This window comes from Schistocerca gregaria, chromosome 4, assembly GCF_023897955.1.
Source record: "Schistocerca gregaria isolate iqSchGreg1 chromosome 4, iqSchGreg1.2, whole genome shotgun sequence".
Classification (NCBI taxonomy): domain Eukaryota; kingdom Metazoa; phylum Arthropoda; class Insecta; order Orthoptera; family Acrididae; genus Schistocerca; species Schistocerca gregaria.
The window spans coordinates 285,836,581-285,855,842 of record NC_064923.1 but is presented as its reverse complement, the minus strand read 5'-3'; the positions used below and the strand labels follow the sequence as shown (position 1 = coordinate 285,855,842).

General features: G+C 38.9%; 1 protein-coding gene across 6 annotated transcripts in view; it reads left to right on the top strand.

Annotated features, from left to right (window-relative positions):
- The window catches only part of LOC126267943 (myosin-IIIb-like), a 522,034-nt gene that overhangs the window by 475,500 nt on the left and 27,272 nt on the right, over positions 1-19,262 (top strand). For all 6 annotated transcript variants that reach the window (XM_049973257.1, XM_049973258.1, XM_049973255.1 and 3 more), the window contains 5 exons: positions 962-1,236; positions 2,383-2,548; positions 8,818-9,031; positions 9,727-9,861; positions 17,800-17,909. In XM_049973257.1, the coding sequence (XP_049829214.1) occupies positions 962-1,236; positions 2,383-2,548; positions 8,818-9,031; positions 9,727-9,861; positions 17,800-17,909 (900 nt within the window). The remainder of the gene's footprint in view (positions 1-961; positions 1,237-2,382; positions 2,549-8,817; positions 9,032-9,726; positions 9,862-17,799; positions 17,910-19,262) is intronic.

Below are 19,262 nucleotides of genomic sequence, written 5' to 3'. Positions count from 1 at the left end.
GACAAGTAATTATCAAGTGGCTCTATTACAGTGACATCAAGATAAGAGAAAATCTAGGTTGTTTGAACAATGCAATGAGCCAATGACACCTCTTGAGAGGCTATGAGGAAAATTGTAACTGTAGTTCAGTGTATGTGGAAGATTTGGGACAGGCACTAAGCACACACATGGTTGAGCACAAGTGCAGACTGGCATATCAACACTTACAAAAAGGATAGATTGCTACTCAACAAACCAAAGTTTGGCCTTCGCCGAAACATACACATAGAACAACAAACAAAATCTGTGATTGCTGAGCATGTGAATGAATGTAATGTACACTTGAATTATGACAAAGCCTATGCACCATCAAAATGATCCACAATGGTCAACCAAACAACATCGTTGAAATCATAAAGCATAAGACCATGATAAAGTAAGATGGCTTCCAGTAATAACTGCCAGCCTTGCACCATTCACCAGCAGCAGAAAACCACACGGTAATAGTAGTAGTAACAAATGCTTACTCTTGGTTGGATAACCAAAATGACATTCAATGCTGTCATCTGATACATGACCTATGAATTGCAAGAAATAACATCTAATCATCACCTATAAGCCACATCTTCCACATAACAGTTTTAATTGATATAAGCCAGTGGTAAAAAAATGACAATGTAACACAGCTCACAACCCAGAAGAATTTTACTGTCATTGACACCGACTATAAAAGTTTACTATCATAAATTGGATGAAAGCTTAACTTCTGAATATTTTTCCTACTTTTAATGCAGATGAAGGTTGTGAAATACAAGAGCATCATAATTATCCAAAAGATGTACCACTAAAATGATACAAAAACAGCCTGTTTCTCCCCTCAGAACACAATCTCTCATTCCTTCACTTTTTACTCCAGCACTGATATTTGCAAGTTTACAAACACACAAAGTTGCTTTAAATTCAGCATTGTACTTTCTTGCAGGAAAGATACAGCAGCAGAGGATTAGCTTCCCAGTCAAGAGCTCAGCAGACTGTTGCAACATACTTCAGGTACTCCTTAATGGATTTGCTGCAGAAAATGGTTAGCGGATCACCACAATTCGTCCGCTGCATCAAACCAAATGATGCCAGAGTTCCACAGCTTTTTGATTCCACAAAAGTTATAAAGCAGCTGAGATATACTGGTGTGTTGGAAACTATTCGCATTAGGCAGAATGGATTTTCCCACAGAATCCCATTTCCTGAATTTTTGAGAAGGTTTGTTTCATAATGTGTCAAGGTTATTAAAAGAATGTGTGTTATAAGTGTTCAGTTTATTTAAAGTTACAATTAAACATATTTTTTCTGGACATAAGCAAAGTTAAGAAAAATGCTCATGATAGTATTGCCTTTTTTATTTGCTTTTATTTTTTTGTCTTATCATTCTCCTTTTCATTTAATCTGCATGTGTTTTCTATAACCTTTAACCAGGACTGTTCATTGGTTGATAACAAGGTAGCTCTTTTAGCCAGTGTGAGAATAGTTTCAGGTAAACAGTGAAAGTGAAAAAATCAGTTTGCTTTTAACACTAAACTGATTTTTTTTTCGATCTTGAATTTACTCATGGAGTTAAACTGTAATCGCTGTGAACAAAGAGAGCATAATTGAGAGTTGTGCCGCAGATTGTTGACCATTGTTTTCATAGATATATTGCACAACATGAGGTTGTGGCTAGGTTAGTATTTCAGTTTAAATTCAGGTCTACAAAATGCATTGTCTGCCACAGTTCAGTCAGAGGTCATTTAAAATCAGCTACCAGCAGCGAAAGAGCATCTTGCATTGTCATCATACCCCATGGTGGCCACCTCCAACATTGCTCCATGTTACATATTTTTAAGCAACAGCACTTGTGAAGTGATCCACCATGTTTGTGCGATACCTTCAGCCAAGCAGTAGCCAGTAGTTGATGTGGCAACACTGTAGTAGCAAGTAACAGACATCAACTAACAAGTAATTTTAATTAATTATAGTAACAGAGGCTCAACTAGTTAACATAGTTAAATATTCACTATTTTTATCTTCTGCTGCAGCTTCCTTCACTCTTAAATTTATTAGTGATTTTTTAAAAAAGGCAATGTTCATTCATTACTAGTTGCTGATCCTTCAGCACCCTCATGTTGAAATTCCATGAATGTTAAATATGTTAATATTAATATTTAAAAATATAATGAGAGGAAAGTTGCTTCTCACCATATAGTGGAGACGCTGGGCTGCAGATAAGCCCAACAGTCTTTTTGTTGTGCCTATTTGCAACGCAGCATGTCTACTATATGGTGAGTAGCAACTTCCCTTTCATAATATTGTTAATATTAAGATTTGGTTTACCAGAGCTGTTTGGTCATAATTCCGTGTTCTTTCTTTCAGATATTGTTTCCTTGCATTTGGATTTGATGAACGTGTTGTTGCATCTCGAGAAAATTGTCGTCTCCTGTTGGTTCGTTTGAAAATGGATGGATGGGCTCTTGGAAAAACAAAAGTTTTTTTGAAGTACTATCATGTGGAATACCTTTCAAAGCTTTATGAGGACCAGGTAAGAATTCACGACTTGTTTCTTTTGACCTAATTTTGTTGTACCTTGCCAAGATTGGTTAACAACAAACACACACACACACACACACACACACACACACACACACACACAAACACACAAACACAAACAAACAAGACACTGTTAAAATCTTTTTGCCTCCTGGATCCAGACTCATCACAGCTAAGGCCACCTCCTTATAAACTGACAACCCTCATACCCAAGGTCTTGTTGCTATTGAACACTACTTATTTCAATGTCCTTCGAATTCCAAAACCACTACCTCATTCTTCATACACCTTACCAACTGTATCCTGATATAAAATTACTTCAACTTCGAGGGGATGTGTACAAACAAATTTGTGGAACAGCTGTGGGAACCCACATGGCACCATCCTATCCAGCCTTTCTATGGGCCATCTAGAGAAAACATTTCTAACCTCTCAAAATCCCAGACCCTTTGTCTGGTTCAGCATCATTAATAATATCTTCATGACATGGACTCAGGGCCAAGACACCCTATTCTCTTTCATCTGCAACCTCAACACCTTTTGTCACATCTGCTTCACCTGGTCCTCCTCTACTCAGTACATCACCTTCCTGAACACTGACCTCCACCTCTCTGATTGATCCATTCACATCTCTCCTTATTAACCACTAATCACCAACAGTACCTGCATTTTGACAATTGTCACCTTTTCCACACCTGTGACGAGACTGCCCTTGTCCAGTGTGCTGATGGTCTCATGAGGGCCTTCACAAACCTCTAGTCCACAAACGGATTTCCCCTGCCATATCCTCACGCACCCTTTTCCTCCCATCACCTCCGAGAATCAGCTACAAAGGAGTGTTGCCATCATCCCCCAGTACCACCATAGACTGAAGCAACTAAAACGTATCATTCACCAGGGCTTCGATTATGTATCATCATGCCTGGACATGAGAAGCATCCTACCGAAGATCCCCACTGCCCCTGAAGTGATATTCTGTGGTGTTCTGTCACCCATCCACCATACACAGGATCCTGGTGTACATCTTGGAGAAGCCTTTTTAAGAATCTTGGAATTCTTTCTCACTTCCCAATAAATTTACTCCTTAATCATTTTTGTTTCCGACAATAAAATTCAGTTTCAGCTGAACTGAATACAAGCACAATATACTACACAGAAACAGTTTTCAAGTAGAGTTTGCTAGAGTCTAGGGTTCATAGTGGAGCTGTGCACTCTGGGACAAAGGTATTCTATAAGTTCCTGTCAGACCTAAAACAAGAAATTGGATATGTCAATTTATAATTAAAAATAACTCATTAACCACTCCTCCTACAAATTACTTCAGTATTTAGATTCAATGGTTGAAAAGTTCTGTTAGTCACAATGAAAGTAGTAGTGTTCATTATAAAGCTGCATGAAAAGTAGTCATTTTGTATACACATAACTTTGTGTGTACAGATGTAGGTTTCTATTTTCTTTGAAAATACCAGTGCAATTAATTAAATACTAAACAATAATTTGGAGTACGAGGCATGTGAGAAAAGTAATGAGACTGGCAATACTGAGAGTGATCTGGCAGTGCTGTATTGTTCCTCTTGTGTAGATAAGTGTGCTCATCCCCTCCAAATGCTCAATCTGGCTTTCAGATCTGTATGACCATTATGTGATTTTTTTTTCATTTAAGTTATGTTTTTGTTGTGTGTTACAAAAATGGAACAGCGGAATCTGGATCATAGCTATGCCATCAACTTTTGTGTTAAAGTTGGGAAATACATGTGAGTTACCTTCAAAAAGTTGAACTAAGTCTATGGGGAATATTCTGTATCAAGAGCACAAGTTTTTCATTGGCACAAATCATTTTTGGAAGACTGAAAACATATTGAAGGTGAACCTTGCTCAGGGAGACCTTCAACTCCAAAACTTATGAAAACCTCACACAGGTGCATGCTCTTGTGGGAGTATTCTTCCAGGGCAAACTATCAACCAAGTGTTTCAGCAAGATGTCTTTGAAAGTCTCAGGGAAAGGATGAACTGAGTGAGACAGGACCTTGCAGGCAAGTGGATGCTGCATCATGACAACACCCCATGTCACACAGCTACTTCCATCACAGAATTTTTGACCTCAAAAGGCATTCTTGTTATTTCACAGCTCCCCTGCTCACCTGATACAAGTCCTTGAGGCTTTTTCTTTTCCTGAAATTGAAGAATGTCTTAAAAGGACATCCTGTTGGGACTCTGGAGAACATTCAAAAGAATGTGACTGACATGTTAAAGGCCTTACAGTTGAAGCCATTCAGCACTGTTAACAAGACTGAGAATGACTGCACCAGTGTTTAACTGTTGTTAATGTGTCAGGATTGGCCAGGAGGGGAAAGCAGTAGGCACCCTCTGAGGTGAAAAATGAAACATATTTTTACTGCATGAATGTTTAATGCTGTAAAAAGAAAAGGCAGGCCTAGAAAAGCTGCCGAAACTGAATGGGATGCTGTCCAAGAGAGCAGGAGAGGAAAGCGTCTTGCTTAGGTCAGAAGCTGCCAGAAGAAGAGACCGGATGGCATGTGCACTCCCAGTGGCTGGCCGTGGTCCCACCCCCACCTGACCACCTCCAAACCTCCCGATCGGTCGGCCAAGTCGTAGACATGCAGTTTGGTAGTATTACCTCGTCAGCAACAGGTGAATTTAGCTGCTGATGGTTCAACAATTGAGTTTCAAAGTGGTTCTGTCCGGTTTTGCAACATGACTGATGTGCTGCAACTAGCTGCCAGGCAGAAGGCACTGAGTAACATCAAGTTAAAAACAAAAATCAAATTTTTATACTAACAAAGCCATTCAGTAGCTGCCCCCACTGTACACTGCTGAAGGGAACTACTTTGAAGTTGATAATATTGCTGTTTGAAAAAATAAAAAATATGGTAGATAAAAAGCCAGTCCTATTCCTTTTTTCACATACCTTGTATGCAGCAGCTTTTCAATACAACACAAAAGCAGCAGCTATCTTCCTAATTTATAAAGTTAAATTTCACTGGGATAGCACAAATAGTGTTCTCTGATGCACTTGTCTTTTGTTAATGCATACCTTGGCTTGTTACATGTCAATGAAAGTAGTCCTTCTTGGTGGAGGGTCTGCAGAACAAGATGAAATGAGCTTGCAGTAATTTTAGAATATTGTGGATTTCAGGGTACTTCCAAAAAGATGTTACTTATAAAATTATAGTATGACTTCTAGCAGAACACATTCAGAATGTGAGAGATGTTGTAAGTATATTGGCCACATACGAGGAGAACTGTATTACTTTTTTCATTTATTTTGACTGACAGGATAGTGTCAGATGAAAAATCTAAATTGTCTATGAATTTTTAGAAATTTCCAAACTTATTTTATTCACTGGTCAGTATTCTACTTTCATTGTTTCTTCCACTCTAATAGGTAGCATGCTGATAATATGAGACTAACTATGTTCCTCTCAGGGACACTAATATTCACTGCATATACATGTAGTGTTATGTGTCCAACTGTCAACTCCCAAGAAGTGTCGTTAATTCGAGTAGATACAAACTGCTGGCCATTAAAATTACATCATCAGTAAGGACAGTAGGTAGCTTAATGTGTGTATACAGTACAGTAGGAAGGATGCATGATTAAAGTTCTAGGCAATTTTTGAATATACAGATGGCAGAAATTAGTAAATAGAGCACTTGAGCACTTCTGGCAGCAGTCATGGCTCTAACTTGGCTGGGTATCCAATTGAACTGAGCTTGAATGACAGATACAGGTACATCATTCCGTAGTGCTTAAGCTAAGTGCAAGATTTCCAGTCATAGTGACAGGTGGCATTCCAATTTCTCTGCTACCTGCTGCAACAGTTGAACAACACACTGTGTTGCAGTAGGTCAGGACAGCACTGGCAACATTTGGTCTTGCATTGTCTTGTTGAAAGATGCAACAGAGACTCTGAAAACAGAGCACAGCCACTAGCCTTAACATTTACATCATGAAATGCCTGCAGTCCAAATTACCATCTATGTGAACCAGTGGTGGTCTTGTTGCATGCCCAGTAGCACTCCATACCATAATGCTAGGTACTGGGCTTCGAGGATGATGACGGCGACGATGATTTGCAGACTGACAACATTCATTCTCCTTGTAGCTTCCACCACATGGATATGTCCATTCTGATACTGCACACAAGACTAGCACTCATTCAAAAAGACAGTGTGATGTCACTCCCATCTCAATGCTGTTGTTGGTTGTACCACTATTGGTGAACATCTCTCTGCTGCCATACCGAGGGAAGCCACAAGAATAGCCATGTGCTGAATGACCTTAGTGCTCCAAATGTTGTCACACTGTTCATGTGGATACCTATCTTGTTGCAAACAAGCCTATTATGTTTTATAGCTATATGATACTGCACAGATGGATGAACAGTATAGGTGTCCTCATTAGTGCTAGTTATGGGACACTATTGGTCTCCTGCATGGTGTCGAGTATGGCCCTTGTGTACCTACCTATTCTGTATTCACATGACAATCATGGGGTTCTTATCAATGTGAGAGCAGCAACATTGCAGAATAATAAACTGCAGTCCCAGTAGGCCACAGTACTGCTGCTCTCGAATTCCAACACAGGGTAGTAGACACTTCTCCCTCATACATTCAAGTGCAGTTTCTGAATGAGAAACCTGCTGCATAATCTTTCCTTGTATAGATAAATAAATTGCATTACTTTTTATCATTTATTTTGACTGACAGGATAGTGTCAGATGAAAAATCTAAATTGTCTATGAATTTTTAGAAAATTTCCAAACTTATTTTTTTCACTGGTCAGTACTATTTTGTGTGGTTCGCCGAAATGCTAATCATTATAATATCCAAGTATATGAAGTGTGATTAGGAAGTTGTAAGGGTGGGCATGTAATTGTGCAATGTTGGCACTTACATGCTATTGTGATGCACCTTCTTCAAAATAGTCCCCTTCTGGCTGAACACACCTGCTCCAACAGTGTTCCCCCTTTTGGAAATGGAAAGTTTTTTCCTGAAGTGTGTTAAGGACACACTCTGTATTTGCCTGAATGTCTTCAGTCGAGTCAAATCTCTTTCCTTTCAGTGAAAATTTAAATTTAGGAAACAGGTAGAAGTCCGCAGGGGCCAAATCAGGGGAATATGGCAGTTGTGAAAGCACAGGAATTTTGAATTTGTTCAAAAATTCAACAATGGAAAAGGCACAATGAGCCGGAGCATTGTCATGGTGTAGCACCCAACTCCTGTAATTACCCTATTTAACAAATCTGGGTCATTTTTAGTCTGATTAATCAGTTCTTGGCACACTTCAAGTCAGTATTGTCTCTGGTCACTTGACAATGCTTTTGGAATGAATTTTATGGACACTCGATGCATGTTCAGATCTTCACTCAAAATTGACTCTGCATAGAAACTTAAACTAAGTTCATCAGCCATCTCCTTAATTGTAAATCTATGATCAGAGTGCACTAAGTCGCCAACTTTCACAACATTTTCATTCATTTTTGAGGTGGAAGGACAGCCAGACTGTGGTTAATCTTCTAATGATACACAGCCATTTTTAAATCTGTTGAACCAGACAACAACATTTGACTGGCTAATACAGTTATCTCCAAAAGCTGTTTTTAATAGTTCGTAAGTCTCATAAGCTGATTTCCCAGTTTTAAAACAAAATTTCACACAAACTCATTACTCCCGTTTTTACGTCCACTTTCAAGCAGACACAATCTGGCAACAAGCCCTAACAGACCCACACTCAACCAACTGCCACAATGAACTGAATAAAGGAAATGAAGTTTCCTGACAGAGGCATTCAAGAACAAGGCAATAACTCACTCCCCACCCTCTGTGTACCTGCTCTCCCTCCCAACCATTAAGCAGTAGCAGATCCATTCTTAAAACTTTCCAATCACACCTCATATAATGTACTTCATGCTGGTTTGAGGTTTATTATGCGCTATCAACATGGTCAGAGCTGTGACTTTTGAGATGTTAGCTACTTATCAAATGCCATATACATATATCATGTGGCAGTAATTATGTGGGTAAGTATCCACTTGATCTTATGCTGTGAAATGTGCCATTATAAAGGTCCATTCACCACCTCTATAAAGAAGCAGTGCAACATTATTTGTACCATATCAGTCTGCTCTCATCCTTTTTTTTTTTAATATCGTGCTTGTATATGCAACATCTGTGCACTTTCCTGTAACCACAATATTTTCAAAATGCCTCTGACTTTTAAACTTTTCTTTAACACAGGTACGCAAAATTGTACTTGTTCAAGCTTGTGTTCGGAGGTGGCTTGCAAAGGTAAAGTACCAACGAGAGAAATGGCAGTTGGCAGTGAGTGTAGTCACTCTTCAGCGGTTTGTAAGAGGCTGGATTACAAGGCGCAGATTTATAGAACAACAGAAGCAAGCTGAACAAAGGAGGCAACAAGATGCTGCTGCAGCGGCTGCTCGAGTAAAGAAGGGTAAGCCTTACGCTCTCAGAAATCTTATTCCTGTTGTTATAGAATATTATATTATCATAGTGTGGTGATTGGGAGGTTTGCCAATGTGATGAATAGGTACACATGTCACATCTGATAACTTCAATCATTATAACTGTATCAACAGCTTTAGTTGCCTTATAGAAATAGAAGCACAGACTATTTCAGTATCATTAAAGATTATGCATATGAAGATAATATGTCCAGTTTGCTGTCAGTGAGATATGATGGAAAGAGGCAGTTGGAACTCAGATTTCACCAATAATGTGGTTTATTTCCCCCTTCTCTATTTGATGTCATTGTTTAAACACTCCACTGCTTGCAATAAGGTTTGGTCAGGCATGTGAAAACAAGTTACAATGCATACCATTCAAATACTTGTTGACCATTTTATACTTGTGGAAGAAACTACTGTAATATAAAAATAATTTTCAAATTTCTCCAATGTTATAAAACGTTTCATTCAGTTCATATACATGTTGTGGAGCTTTTACTCCACATTAGTCAGTGTCAGTGTCTGCTGCCCATAAACTTGCTAAGCATTGCAAGGAAATGTGATGATCACAATGCACTCTGTTTTGTTTCACACTTGCAGATGTTGTAGATATAAGCATAACAGTAAACAGTTTTTGAAGGTTAATGAATGCCACACATTTAAAAGTAAAAACTTTTTTTAGGCTCACCAACTGGAGGGTGGTTCAAGGCTAAACTACTTCGCCGTATGTCATCACAGCAAATGATAGGTGATAAAGGAAATGAAAGTCCCAAAAAAGAACTGGATGAAGAATCGGCTGCTGTAGTAATTCAGAGTCGTAAGTAGTGCATTGTACACCTCAACATTTAAGTTCGTTTTCTGCTTGAGACACGATCATTACATTTTACACTTCTTAATGCCTTCAAAGACATGGGCACTGCCTCTTTTTCTTTTCCACTGTGCTGATTTTCGTAGCTGAAAACTTTTAGGATGCACTAGACTTAGAGGCTTCACCACTGCCTTCTATATGGTGTATTGTTGATCATTTTGAAGATTACATAAGGACACACTTTTAAAATACTCATCTTTAAAATGATGCGGCCCCTTAAATTTTGTTTTGGAAAATAACAAAAGATACGTGAAATATTGGTTCTAAATGGAAAAAAAATTCAAAAAAACTAATACTGCAGTGAAATGTTGACTGTTTTTACAGATTTTGTTGTAAGTAATTTCTGAAAGGAATCATAAAGATGACATTGTATCTATATTTTTAAAATATTGCCAGCCTTCACTAATACTAAAAGAAAGAAACAAAGATTAGGGTTTAATGTCCCAATAACAGTCATATCGTCTGAGAGGATTACAACCTTGGAGATGGGAAGGATGATAAAAGAAATTAGCAATGTCCTTATAAGGGAAACCATCTAATTTTTTGCCTTTACGTGATTTAGGGTAATTACTTTTTGTAAACCCTCATCGCTCGTTTTGTAAAGGCCTCATCGCTACTGCTGTGGAGGCAGAGTTACTACTGTTGTTATGGTACGTCGAATCTGTGAATTTGTGAAATGGATTCTGGTGCTGTACACCGTTAGGACATTTTCTCCCTGCCACTATCACACAGCTATGCCCCAGGGTCAGGTAACAGGATAGAAGAGTGAAGCTTCTACAACACTCCAACAAATTAATAACAAAGTCACACAAATGAGTTAAAAGGTTTACTTATCTTTGTGACTAGTTGAATATTGAAGGCTGCAGCACTGCTTGTAATATAACACAAAAAAGGCCCTCAATAGCTAAATATAACTATCACAGGTAAACTTCACAATACACAGTGAATGCAATTACGACAACTGTCTGTTTATTTCTGAAAGTGTACTAAATGACATTACCAGTCTGTCACCCCTGGACGATTATCTGTAATAAAGTGGGCAAGAGATGCTCTTCTGTCTTTCAAATAGGCTTCTGTCTGTTGTCATCCAGTCATTGGTGAATTGTACATGGCCGGCATTTGGCTGATGTGAAGTCAATATCTTCATCCTCATTGCCGCCTATGGTGCTGGTAAAACTCACACAAGTGGAAAAACTATGACACTGGCACTAGCTCGCATCTTTGCGCCTGTGGTGTTTTTGGCCTGGCTGTGTCTTGTTCGGATGACACAGCACTCCTCCACCCATAACTGCTGCACCGTCATCACATATGGACAAGCACCATACCAATGGTGAGGGGAAGGTGTGGGTGTTGGAGCCAGTGTTGGAGTGGCAACCACTGCTGTAGCTGATGCTGAGTCTTGAGACTGCAAAGGAACATTAGCTAAAAAATGATGCAGAGGGTGTGTCCCAGCACTCATCAGCAGGGCATCTTCTTGATGGCGTGAATCTGCAACGGCATCTCCTTGACTGGAGGTCCCATGGGAGGCCTCGGCATGGGCCCCCAGTGGAGGGGGCATGGCAGGTGCTGCCAAATGTCCACTAGTGGATAGATGTGGCATTGGATTGATGTTCAGAACTCTGGAAACAGCATCTCGTGACCCCACTTTGAGAGATGGCGCTCGGGTTGCGTCGACCAGGAAGGCCAGGAATCTGTGAACATACGAGAAGCTGCAGAACTTTGCAAGTGACAAGGGCAAATTTGATTTAGGTGTCAATTCTGCAATCCATCAGGGTCTCAAATCTGAAACATATGCGAACCAACTGAATTAGTAATGATGCCATGCTGCCATGACTTCTTTCTGCCATAGATTCTGTGAAATACAGGTTGGCTAATCTGGTACATTGGCTAACTGGAGTCTTCAGGTGCCAACCGTAAGGGAGGTATCGAGCAAATGCAAGAGCGTATGGTGGCATTGCCCACGTAACAATTAGGCAGGTGAAGGATTGCTTCAGGACTGGGGGTAATAAGTGGACAAGAAGCGAAGCAAGGCTTGTTTGCTTGGATGATGCAAGCGAAGTTTGTCCATTTGCCATTTGAATGTGCAAACAAAATATTCAGCCTCACAATTTGATTGTGGGTGAATTTGTGCTGAGGTGAGATGGCATATGCCATTTAGAAATCTTCAGACAAATTGAGCTCTGTTGTCCATGACAAAAAATTCTGTCTGACCTTTGATGCAGAATATGGACTGAAGTGCTTGAAAATTGGCGCAAGATGATGTCGATGACATGGGAACAAAAAAGGGGAATTTGCTATATGTGTCATCATCTACTCGTATTAACCAGTGTGTGTTCCAATAAGGGCCAGAGTCTACATGCACATGCTGCCAAGATGCTTCTGCCTTGTGCCACTCAAAAGAAATGTTGTGGAAGGGCGGCCTGATGTTCCACACATGCTTGACACCACTCAAATATTCTTCCTATTTGCGTGTCCATGCCAACCATGTGCAATGTCTGTGAGCTAATTGTTTTGTGCGGACAACACCCCAATGATTTTGATGCAATAAGCTGAGTACATGTCTATGAAGCACTTCCAGTATATGTCCTGACTGTGTTTGAAGCAAAAAACACCATGAACAACAGAAAGATTATGTCAATGTGCAAAATATTGATGAACAATGGGGTAACTGTGCTTGATAGAAGATGGCCATGCAGTATGAATGTCTTCAAGCAAAATTTGCAAATCGGGACGGAAGTGGCTTGACAATGTCAGTGTCTTGTGTATCAATTTGGAAAATGCTGCTTTGGAAGTGTCGAAGTCATCATCAGGTCCCATAGGTACACATGAGAGAGCGTCTGCATTCACATTCTTAGAAGTGGGCCGATAGATGATCTCATACTGGTAGTGGGAGAGCAGAAGAGCCCAATGTTGCAGTTTGAGCAGCATGAATAGGAATCAGTTTGGCCTGCAAAGACTTGTGGTCTGTGACCAAATAGAATTTTCGACCATATGAATACTGCTGAAATTTAGTCACTCAAAAAATGATTGTGAAGCTATTTGGGAATAGTTCTGCTGAGCTTTGTTCAGAAGCTTGGAAGTGAAGGCCTGTCTGACGAACCAATCTAGTGCATCAAAATAGCAGCAATTCCACAGCACAATGTTCTGTGCCCAAAGTGGCAGGTTTGTTTGAATCAAAATGAACCAAGTGTCGATCATTGAGCAATACGGCTTTCAGTTCCTGAAAGGCCATGTCATGATCTTGGAAGCAAACAAAAGGAGCAGTTTTGCAGTGAAGGCAATGCAAGGGATGAAGCAAATGTAATAATTGAGCTTCCCTGAGAAACATTGTAATTCTCTGACATTCTGAGGTGGTTTGAGATCACTTACTGCTTGCAAATGTGCCTTTGTCAGATGACCATATCAAGAATTGATAACATGCCCTAAATATTCTTTTTTCCATCTGGGAAAAGACACTTTTCTTATTGCACTCGAGTCTGGCCTCAGACACAACTTGAAGTAAAGTGTGCAAGTTGGCAAGATGTTGTTCTGCTGTGTGGGCAACAACTACGATATTGTCCAGGTAATTTGTACATGAAGGTACAGAAATAGTCAGCTGTTCTAGGTAGCATTGGAAAATGGCAGATGCTGATGCGCTACTGAAAGGCAAACAAAGGAACTTGAAAAGTCCTAACTGTGTATTGCTAACAAACACGTTTTGTGAAGATTCATCAAGAGGAATCTGAAGGTAAGTATCACAAAGGACAATTTTTGAAAAATAGCGACCTGCGCCTAAGTGATCAACGAGTTTGTCAGGGTGAGTAATGTCTGAGGGTTGACAGTGACTTTGAAATTAGCACAAATCCTAATTTTTCTTGATGGCTTGTGGACATAAACTACTGGGGAAGATCGCTGACTTGCAGAGATAGGTGCAATTATGCCATTTTCTTGCCAGTGAGCCAGTTCTTTTGCATCCTGTTCATCAAGGACAATAGACACTGCACATGTTTTGAAAAGGCATGGCATAATGTGCGCTACAAAGTTATTGTCTTTACCTAGTCCAGGATCAAAAAATTCTTGAAATTCATCACAGAGCATAGCAACAGTGTCACTTGAATTGAAATGAGACATAGGTAGTATATTAGCCACAATGTTTAGTCGAACAAATTGAGGCCAAAAATATTAATGCCCTGTCTACTTCATTGCACTTCAAAGGTAACTGCAGAGTCTGATGTGTGGCCACAATGTTAAGTGTTTCTATCATTGGAATGTTATGGCCATTGTTTAATGCACTGACTAATATCCCAAAATATACGTCTTCAGGCTGTGATTTAGGGACGAGTTTCGTAAGAGTCTGATACACTGATACACCAACAATGGAAAGGCCTGCATCACAGTACCTGATATTTGGTGGGCTGCTAGGTTGGCCCTGAATTGTGCAATATACTCCATCTAATCTTCTGCATTTTCATCAAAGGTGTGATATGGTGGCAGTACCTGTGGCACGGAAGCAGCTGCATGTGTGGTTGGCAACGTGCTGCTTATAGTTTAAGCTTCCACTTGATGTGTGACTAATTGTGTCATGATTTCAGTCAGCTTCTGAAGCAACTGCATCTGAAATCGAAAGAATATATTAACATTCCTGCAGCGATTGTACATCCACACCCTCACTAAGCAATGGTTCAGTAGGAACAGATACAATTGGCTCATTCTGTAGGTTTGGGGCCACAGTTGGTGCAGGCATAGGTGATAGTTATCTCATGGGATACTGAATTATAAATTGTCGTTGGGTAGTGGGTGGGGTTGACATCATAACTAATTAGACAACACCAGTGACTCGAAAGCAAAAGCTGTGATGTATATGACATACTCCTACAACTAGAACAAAAAATGTCGGAAATGTGCAGTGTTGGATTAGGAGAAACAAGGCAAATAATAATGCTTTAAACTCTAAGTAAAAATGATGCCAGCCATTGTCGCCACTGCTTCTGGCTTGGTAAGCCAGTTTTGTAAAGGACTCATCGCTAATGCTGCAGAAGCTGAGTTGCCACTGTTGTTACGGTAGGCCGAGTCTGTGAGTTTGTGAAATGACTTCTGGTACAGTACGCCACGAAGACAATTTCCCCTTGCCACTATTACACACTTATGCCCCTGGGTCAGGTAACAGGATAAGAGAATGAAGATTCTCCAACAAATTACTAACAAAGTCACACAAATGAGTCGAAAGGTTTACTTGTCTTTGTGACTATTTCAATATTGAAGTCTGCAGCACTGCTTGCAATACAACACAAAAAGGCTCTCAGTGGCTAAGTGCTAGTAATCATAGGAAAACTTCACAGTACACAGCAAATGCAGTTAAGACAACTGTCTGTCCACTTCTAAGAGTGCACTAAATGGCATTCCCTGTCTGAGTTAGCCCTGGATGATGATCTATAACCAAGTGAGTGAGAGCTGCTCTTTTATCTTCCGAGTAGGCTCCTTTCTGTTGTCGTCTGGTCCCTGACGAAGTCGATATCATCAACCTCAGCACCCCTGCTGGCAGTAGTGGAACTCTAACAAATGGCAAGTCTCTATGGCACCAGCTCACATCTTTGCACCTGTGGTGTTTCTGCCCTGGTTGTGTCTTGTTCAGTCGACACAGCATTACTGAAAAGCTAAATCTATATCATCATTCGAAGATTGTGTTCCAGCTCATACTGAATGCAAGTTCATTGTATTAATCACTGCACCACTTCAGCTGGTTGCAGTATGCAATTAACAGGGATCACTGTAAGCATCTATGCTGCTCCTGCATATTTTATAATGTGGTCAACCCACCTTCCAATTAGTGTCATCTGGATCTCTTCCTTTCTCTTGAAAACGCAAAAAGTTTCTCACTGCCCTAAGTCGTAACTGGCAACAATACCCTCAGGTTGTAAACTTTCCATTTCAGACACAAAGATCATATTTAATTTACCAAAAGGAATCCAGGCCATTCTCATTCTTCTGTTCCTTTCTTTGCTGCCTGTCTAGTTGTGTCTCCAACCACGCCCCGCTCCTTCCAACTAGTTTTATTACTTCAGTGTTAAATTTACTATTTCATTTGCAATCTGTTGATTATTGCAATTAAGTCTGTCTATAACTGATTTTCAGTCATATTTTGAAAAATGCTCTATTAAGTTGTTCTGTTCGTTGTTCAAGTTTATCTGCATAGAGGCAAACGTTAAAATATACTTTCAAGATTGTTACATAAACATGTATATGTTTCTTTTTTGCAGTTCAGGGATTAGAATACGATCATCTGGGGACTGATAAGAATAGTTTCAGTGAAATGGGTTCTCTTTGAATGGCTCCTGTTCCAGTTCTGAATTTCCCACCTTCTGAAAAAATTCGTATGAAAACTTTAACACTGAAATGCATATTTTTCACTGTACTAACATAGCTTGAATCAATGCCTTATTTCGTAAGGGCTTGTTAGTATAAATTAGTTGAAACAGAGTGAAAAGTGTTTTTAGCATTTATGAATCCCAAATAAAGTGGTAATTCATTTTCATTGCTCCATTCCGCAATTTTGTCCATAACCTGCAAAAGGTGCATTTTGCTTCTACTTCTGAAAATAGCCATGGTTGATTAAACACAGTTTTCTAAGTACTTGGTGATACTTCTAGCGAATATCTTGTACATTACATAGATAACATTGGTAGGTCAGTAGTTATTTTATGTTGTTTCCATCTCCTTTCTTGTGAAATTGGAAAAACTATGACATTGTTCTAGTTTTAGGGAATTGTCTCTAAAAATTCTGCAACTAATCTGAACATATGATCAAAACCTACGTTGTCACCAGCAGAGAACTGAACAAGTACCGAGAATGTAAATCATAGTTTCATTTTCTTTTCTTATTCCTCTAAAGGCTTTTTATAACTTCACATTTTTTCTTTAATTTTGTTAAATTGTATCATAAACTGACTGTGTTTTTAACTCATCATTTGAACTACACAAAAAACTTCATGTAAAAAAATCTCCTATTGCTAGTACAGGTGTGTCTGTCATTAGTTACTATGCTCTCTTAACTGATGAAGTGTATTGTCTACCAAATGCAAGTTTCTGTTTTGTTTTCTTCATACTGTTTTAATTTTAGTACTCTTAACAAATTCTCATTTCATTTCTGCTCAAAGATATTTTGAAATAGTTTTGTTTAATTCAGCATATCTGTCATGTTTTCATTATTGTTTGCTTGAAATGCACACCTGCTCTTTAATTGTTGCCTCCTTGATTTTAGATTTTTTTCTTCTTTGCTGCCTTCATATCAGTGACATTATTGTTGTATGATAAGTGCTTTGTAAGTTATTGCCTCTTTTGTCTGTGTTCATATATTCTTCATTTTCTAAGATATTGAACTTGCTGACTAATTTAATGTGGTATATTTCCATATTTTTGAACAAATGCTCATAAACATTATCTTATAAATGACATTTTCTCCTGCCTTATTACTGCACATGGCTTATTCCACAATGTCCATTTCACATGCTTGTTTAGTTGTATGTTGTGTTATTGCTTCAGTATTCGTATAGTGTATATTACCTAGTTGGCAGCAGGAACTATGGCTTGCCAAAATAATCTGAGCCATCCTGGTTTTAAATAGGTAATGACAGTGGAAATGACATATTTGGTAGTATATCATTGTCTACCCACCCCCTCCTCCCTTACAGAAAGTTTGTAATGTCACCTTAGAAATGCCATGTGTAAGAGCATTAGCTTTTAAATCCCCCACTCTTCAAGTTTAGTGTCACCAACATTTTTCCTCCATTTGTGCTTTGTATCATGTAAATATTACTTTCAACATTTATGCAGATGTTACATTGGAACTAATGCTAACTTTAAAATAAAGTCTGACAATATGAAGTTTAATTGTATTTGTCTTCATTGAAGATTTCCGAGGCTACACAGTGAGACGACGGTGGGGTGCAGAAATTGAGGCAAGAGTGAGAAAGGTTCTGGAAACACACAATACAGCTCAGTCTGCTCAGGATGCCTTAGAGGTACGTTTGCATTAGTGAAACCATTGTGAAAAAACTCAGATAAATTAAGCATTGAGAGTGAAAGTACTGGTGTAGTGTGCACACATACATAAATTAACTGATGGAATTTTATTTGAACTTTTGGAACCTCTGCAAAATCTCCAGATAAAGTGAGATGTATGGTTTCAAGTTGATGACATTTAACATTTTCTATTTGGGTTACATCTTCAATAGACAATCAGCATTGTGGCATTACAGGTATCATTGTGTATTCTGGTTGACAACATTTTGTCCCTTTGCTGATTTTTTTCTCTCTTTTTCCTCTTTTTTTCTCTTTTTTTTCTCTCAGCAGATATCTATTCACAACTTTATTAATTTTCCAGATACCATGATTTGACTGTATTTGTTTGCTACATACTGTATTCTCTTTGCGCATATTTACAGAAGATATCTCCAGCGACTGATCATAACACTTAATTTGGATAACAATGACTGTTGGTGAAAGCCATAGCGATACCTTCAGTGTACTGGGAAAGGGATTGTTTATCAATACATGTGTGCTATACACGGGTGGCTAGTGTATGGGAAATACCTTTTTAGTCCAGTAGGGTTAAACCTATAAATTAGACAAATCGGAAATAATTGCTACAAAAGGTCTTATTGTTTAGTGACCCAGTATTACTATCCTGGGTTTTCCCCCTTGGCAGAGTTGTGGAAACGTATTGGGCGGGGGGGGGGGGGGGGGGGCAAAATGTACCCGAAAAAGGGGTATTTTTCCGGGTTTTTGATTATATCTAGTAAATGACTCACAATATTGAAAATATAGTGGAATTAAAAATTGTAGGGCATGAAATTCTGCATTGAATGAGACCATCCACATATTTTTTGGACCACCTGTTTCCATACTAGTGCTCTTCAACCCAATTTCACATATTCATGAAAAATTTTGATTTTAACCTCTGTTTTTTTTTTTTTTTTTTTTTTTTTTTTTTTTTTTTTTTTTTGTGTGTGTGTGTGTGTGTGTGTGTGTGTGTGTGTGTAATATCGCTGAAACTAACCCATCTATCAATAAAGTGGTTCATACAAATGGTGTAGAGGAATAAATTCTGCATTTGATGAGACCAAAAGTGAAACGGACCACCCGTTTCTGTATGGCTAAGTTTGTACTTTCGTTGCTGTGCATGTAAGGTACTTCACATTTACAAATCTAGGTCTCTAGATCAGTTTTATGCAGAGAACTCAAAAATAACATTATCATGAGTAAAGATTGAAAAAAAATTAAAACATTGTTCAAAGTCAGGGGTAAATTCCGTGACAAGAAATTTAAGGTCAACTTTGGCATCCATTATTAAATGGCAAAACCTTTTTGCACCT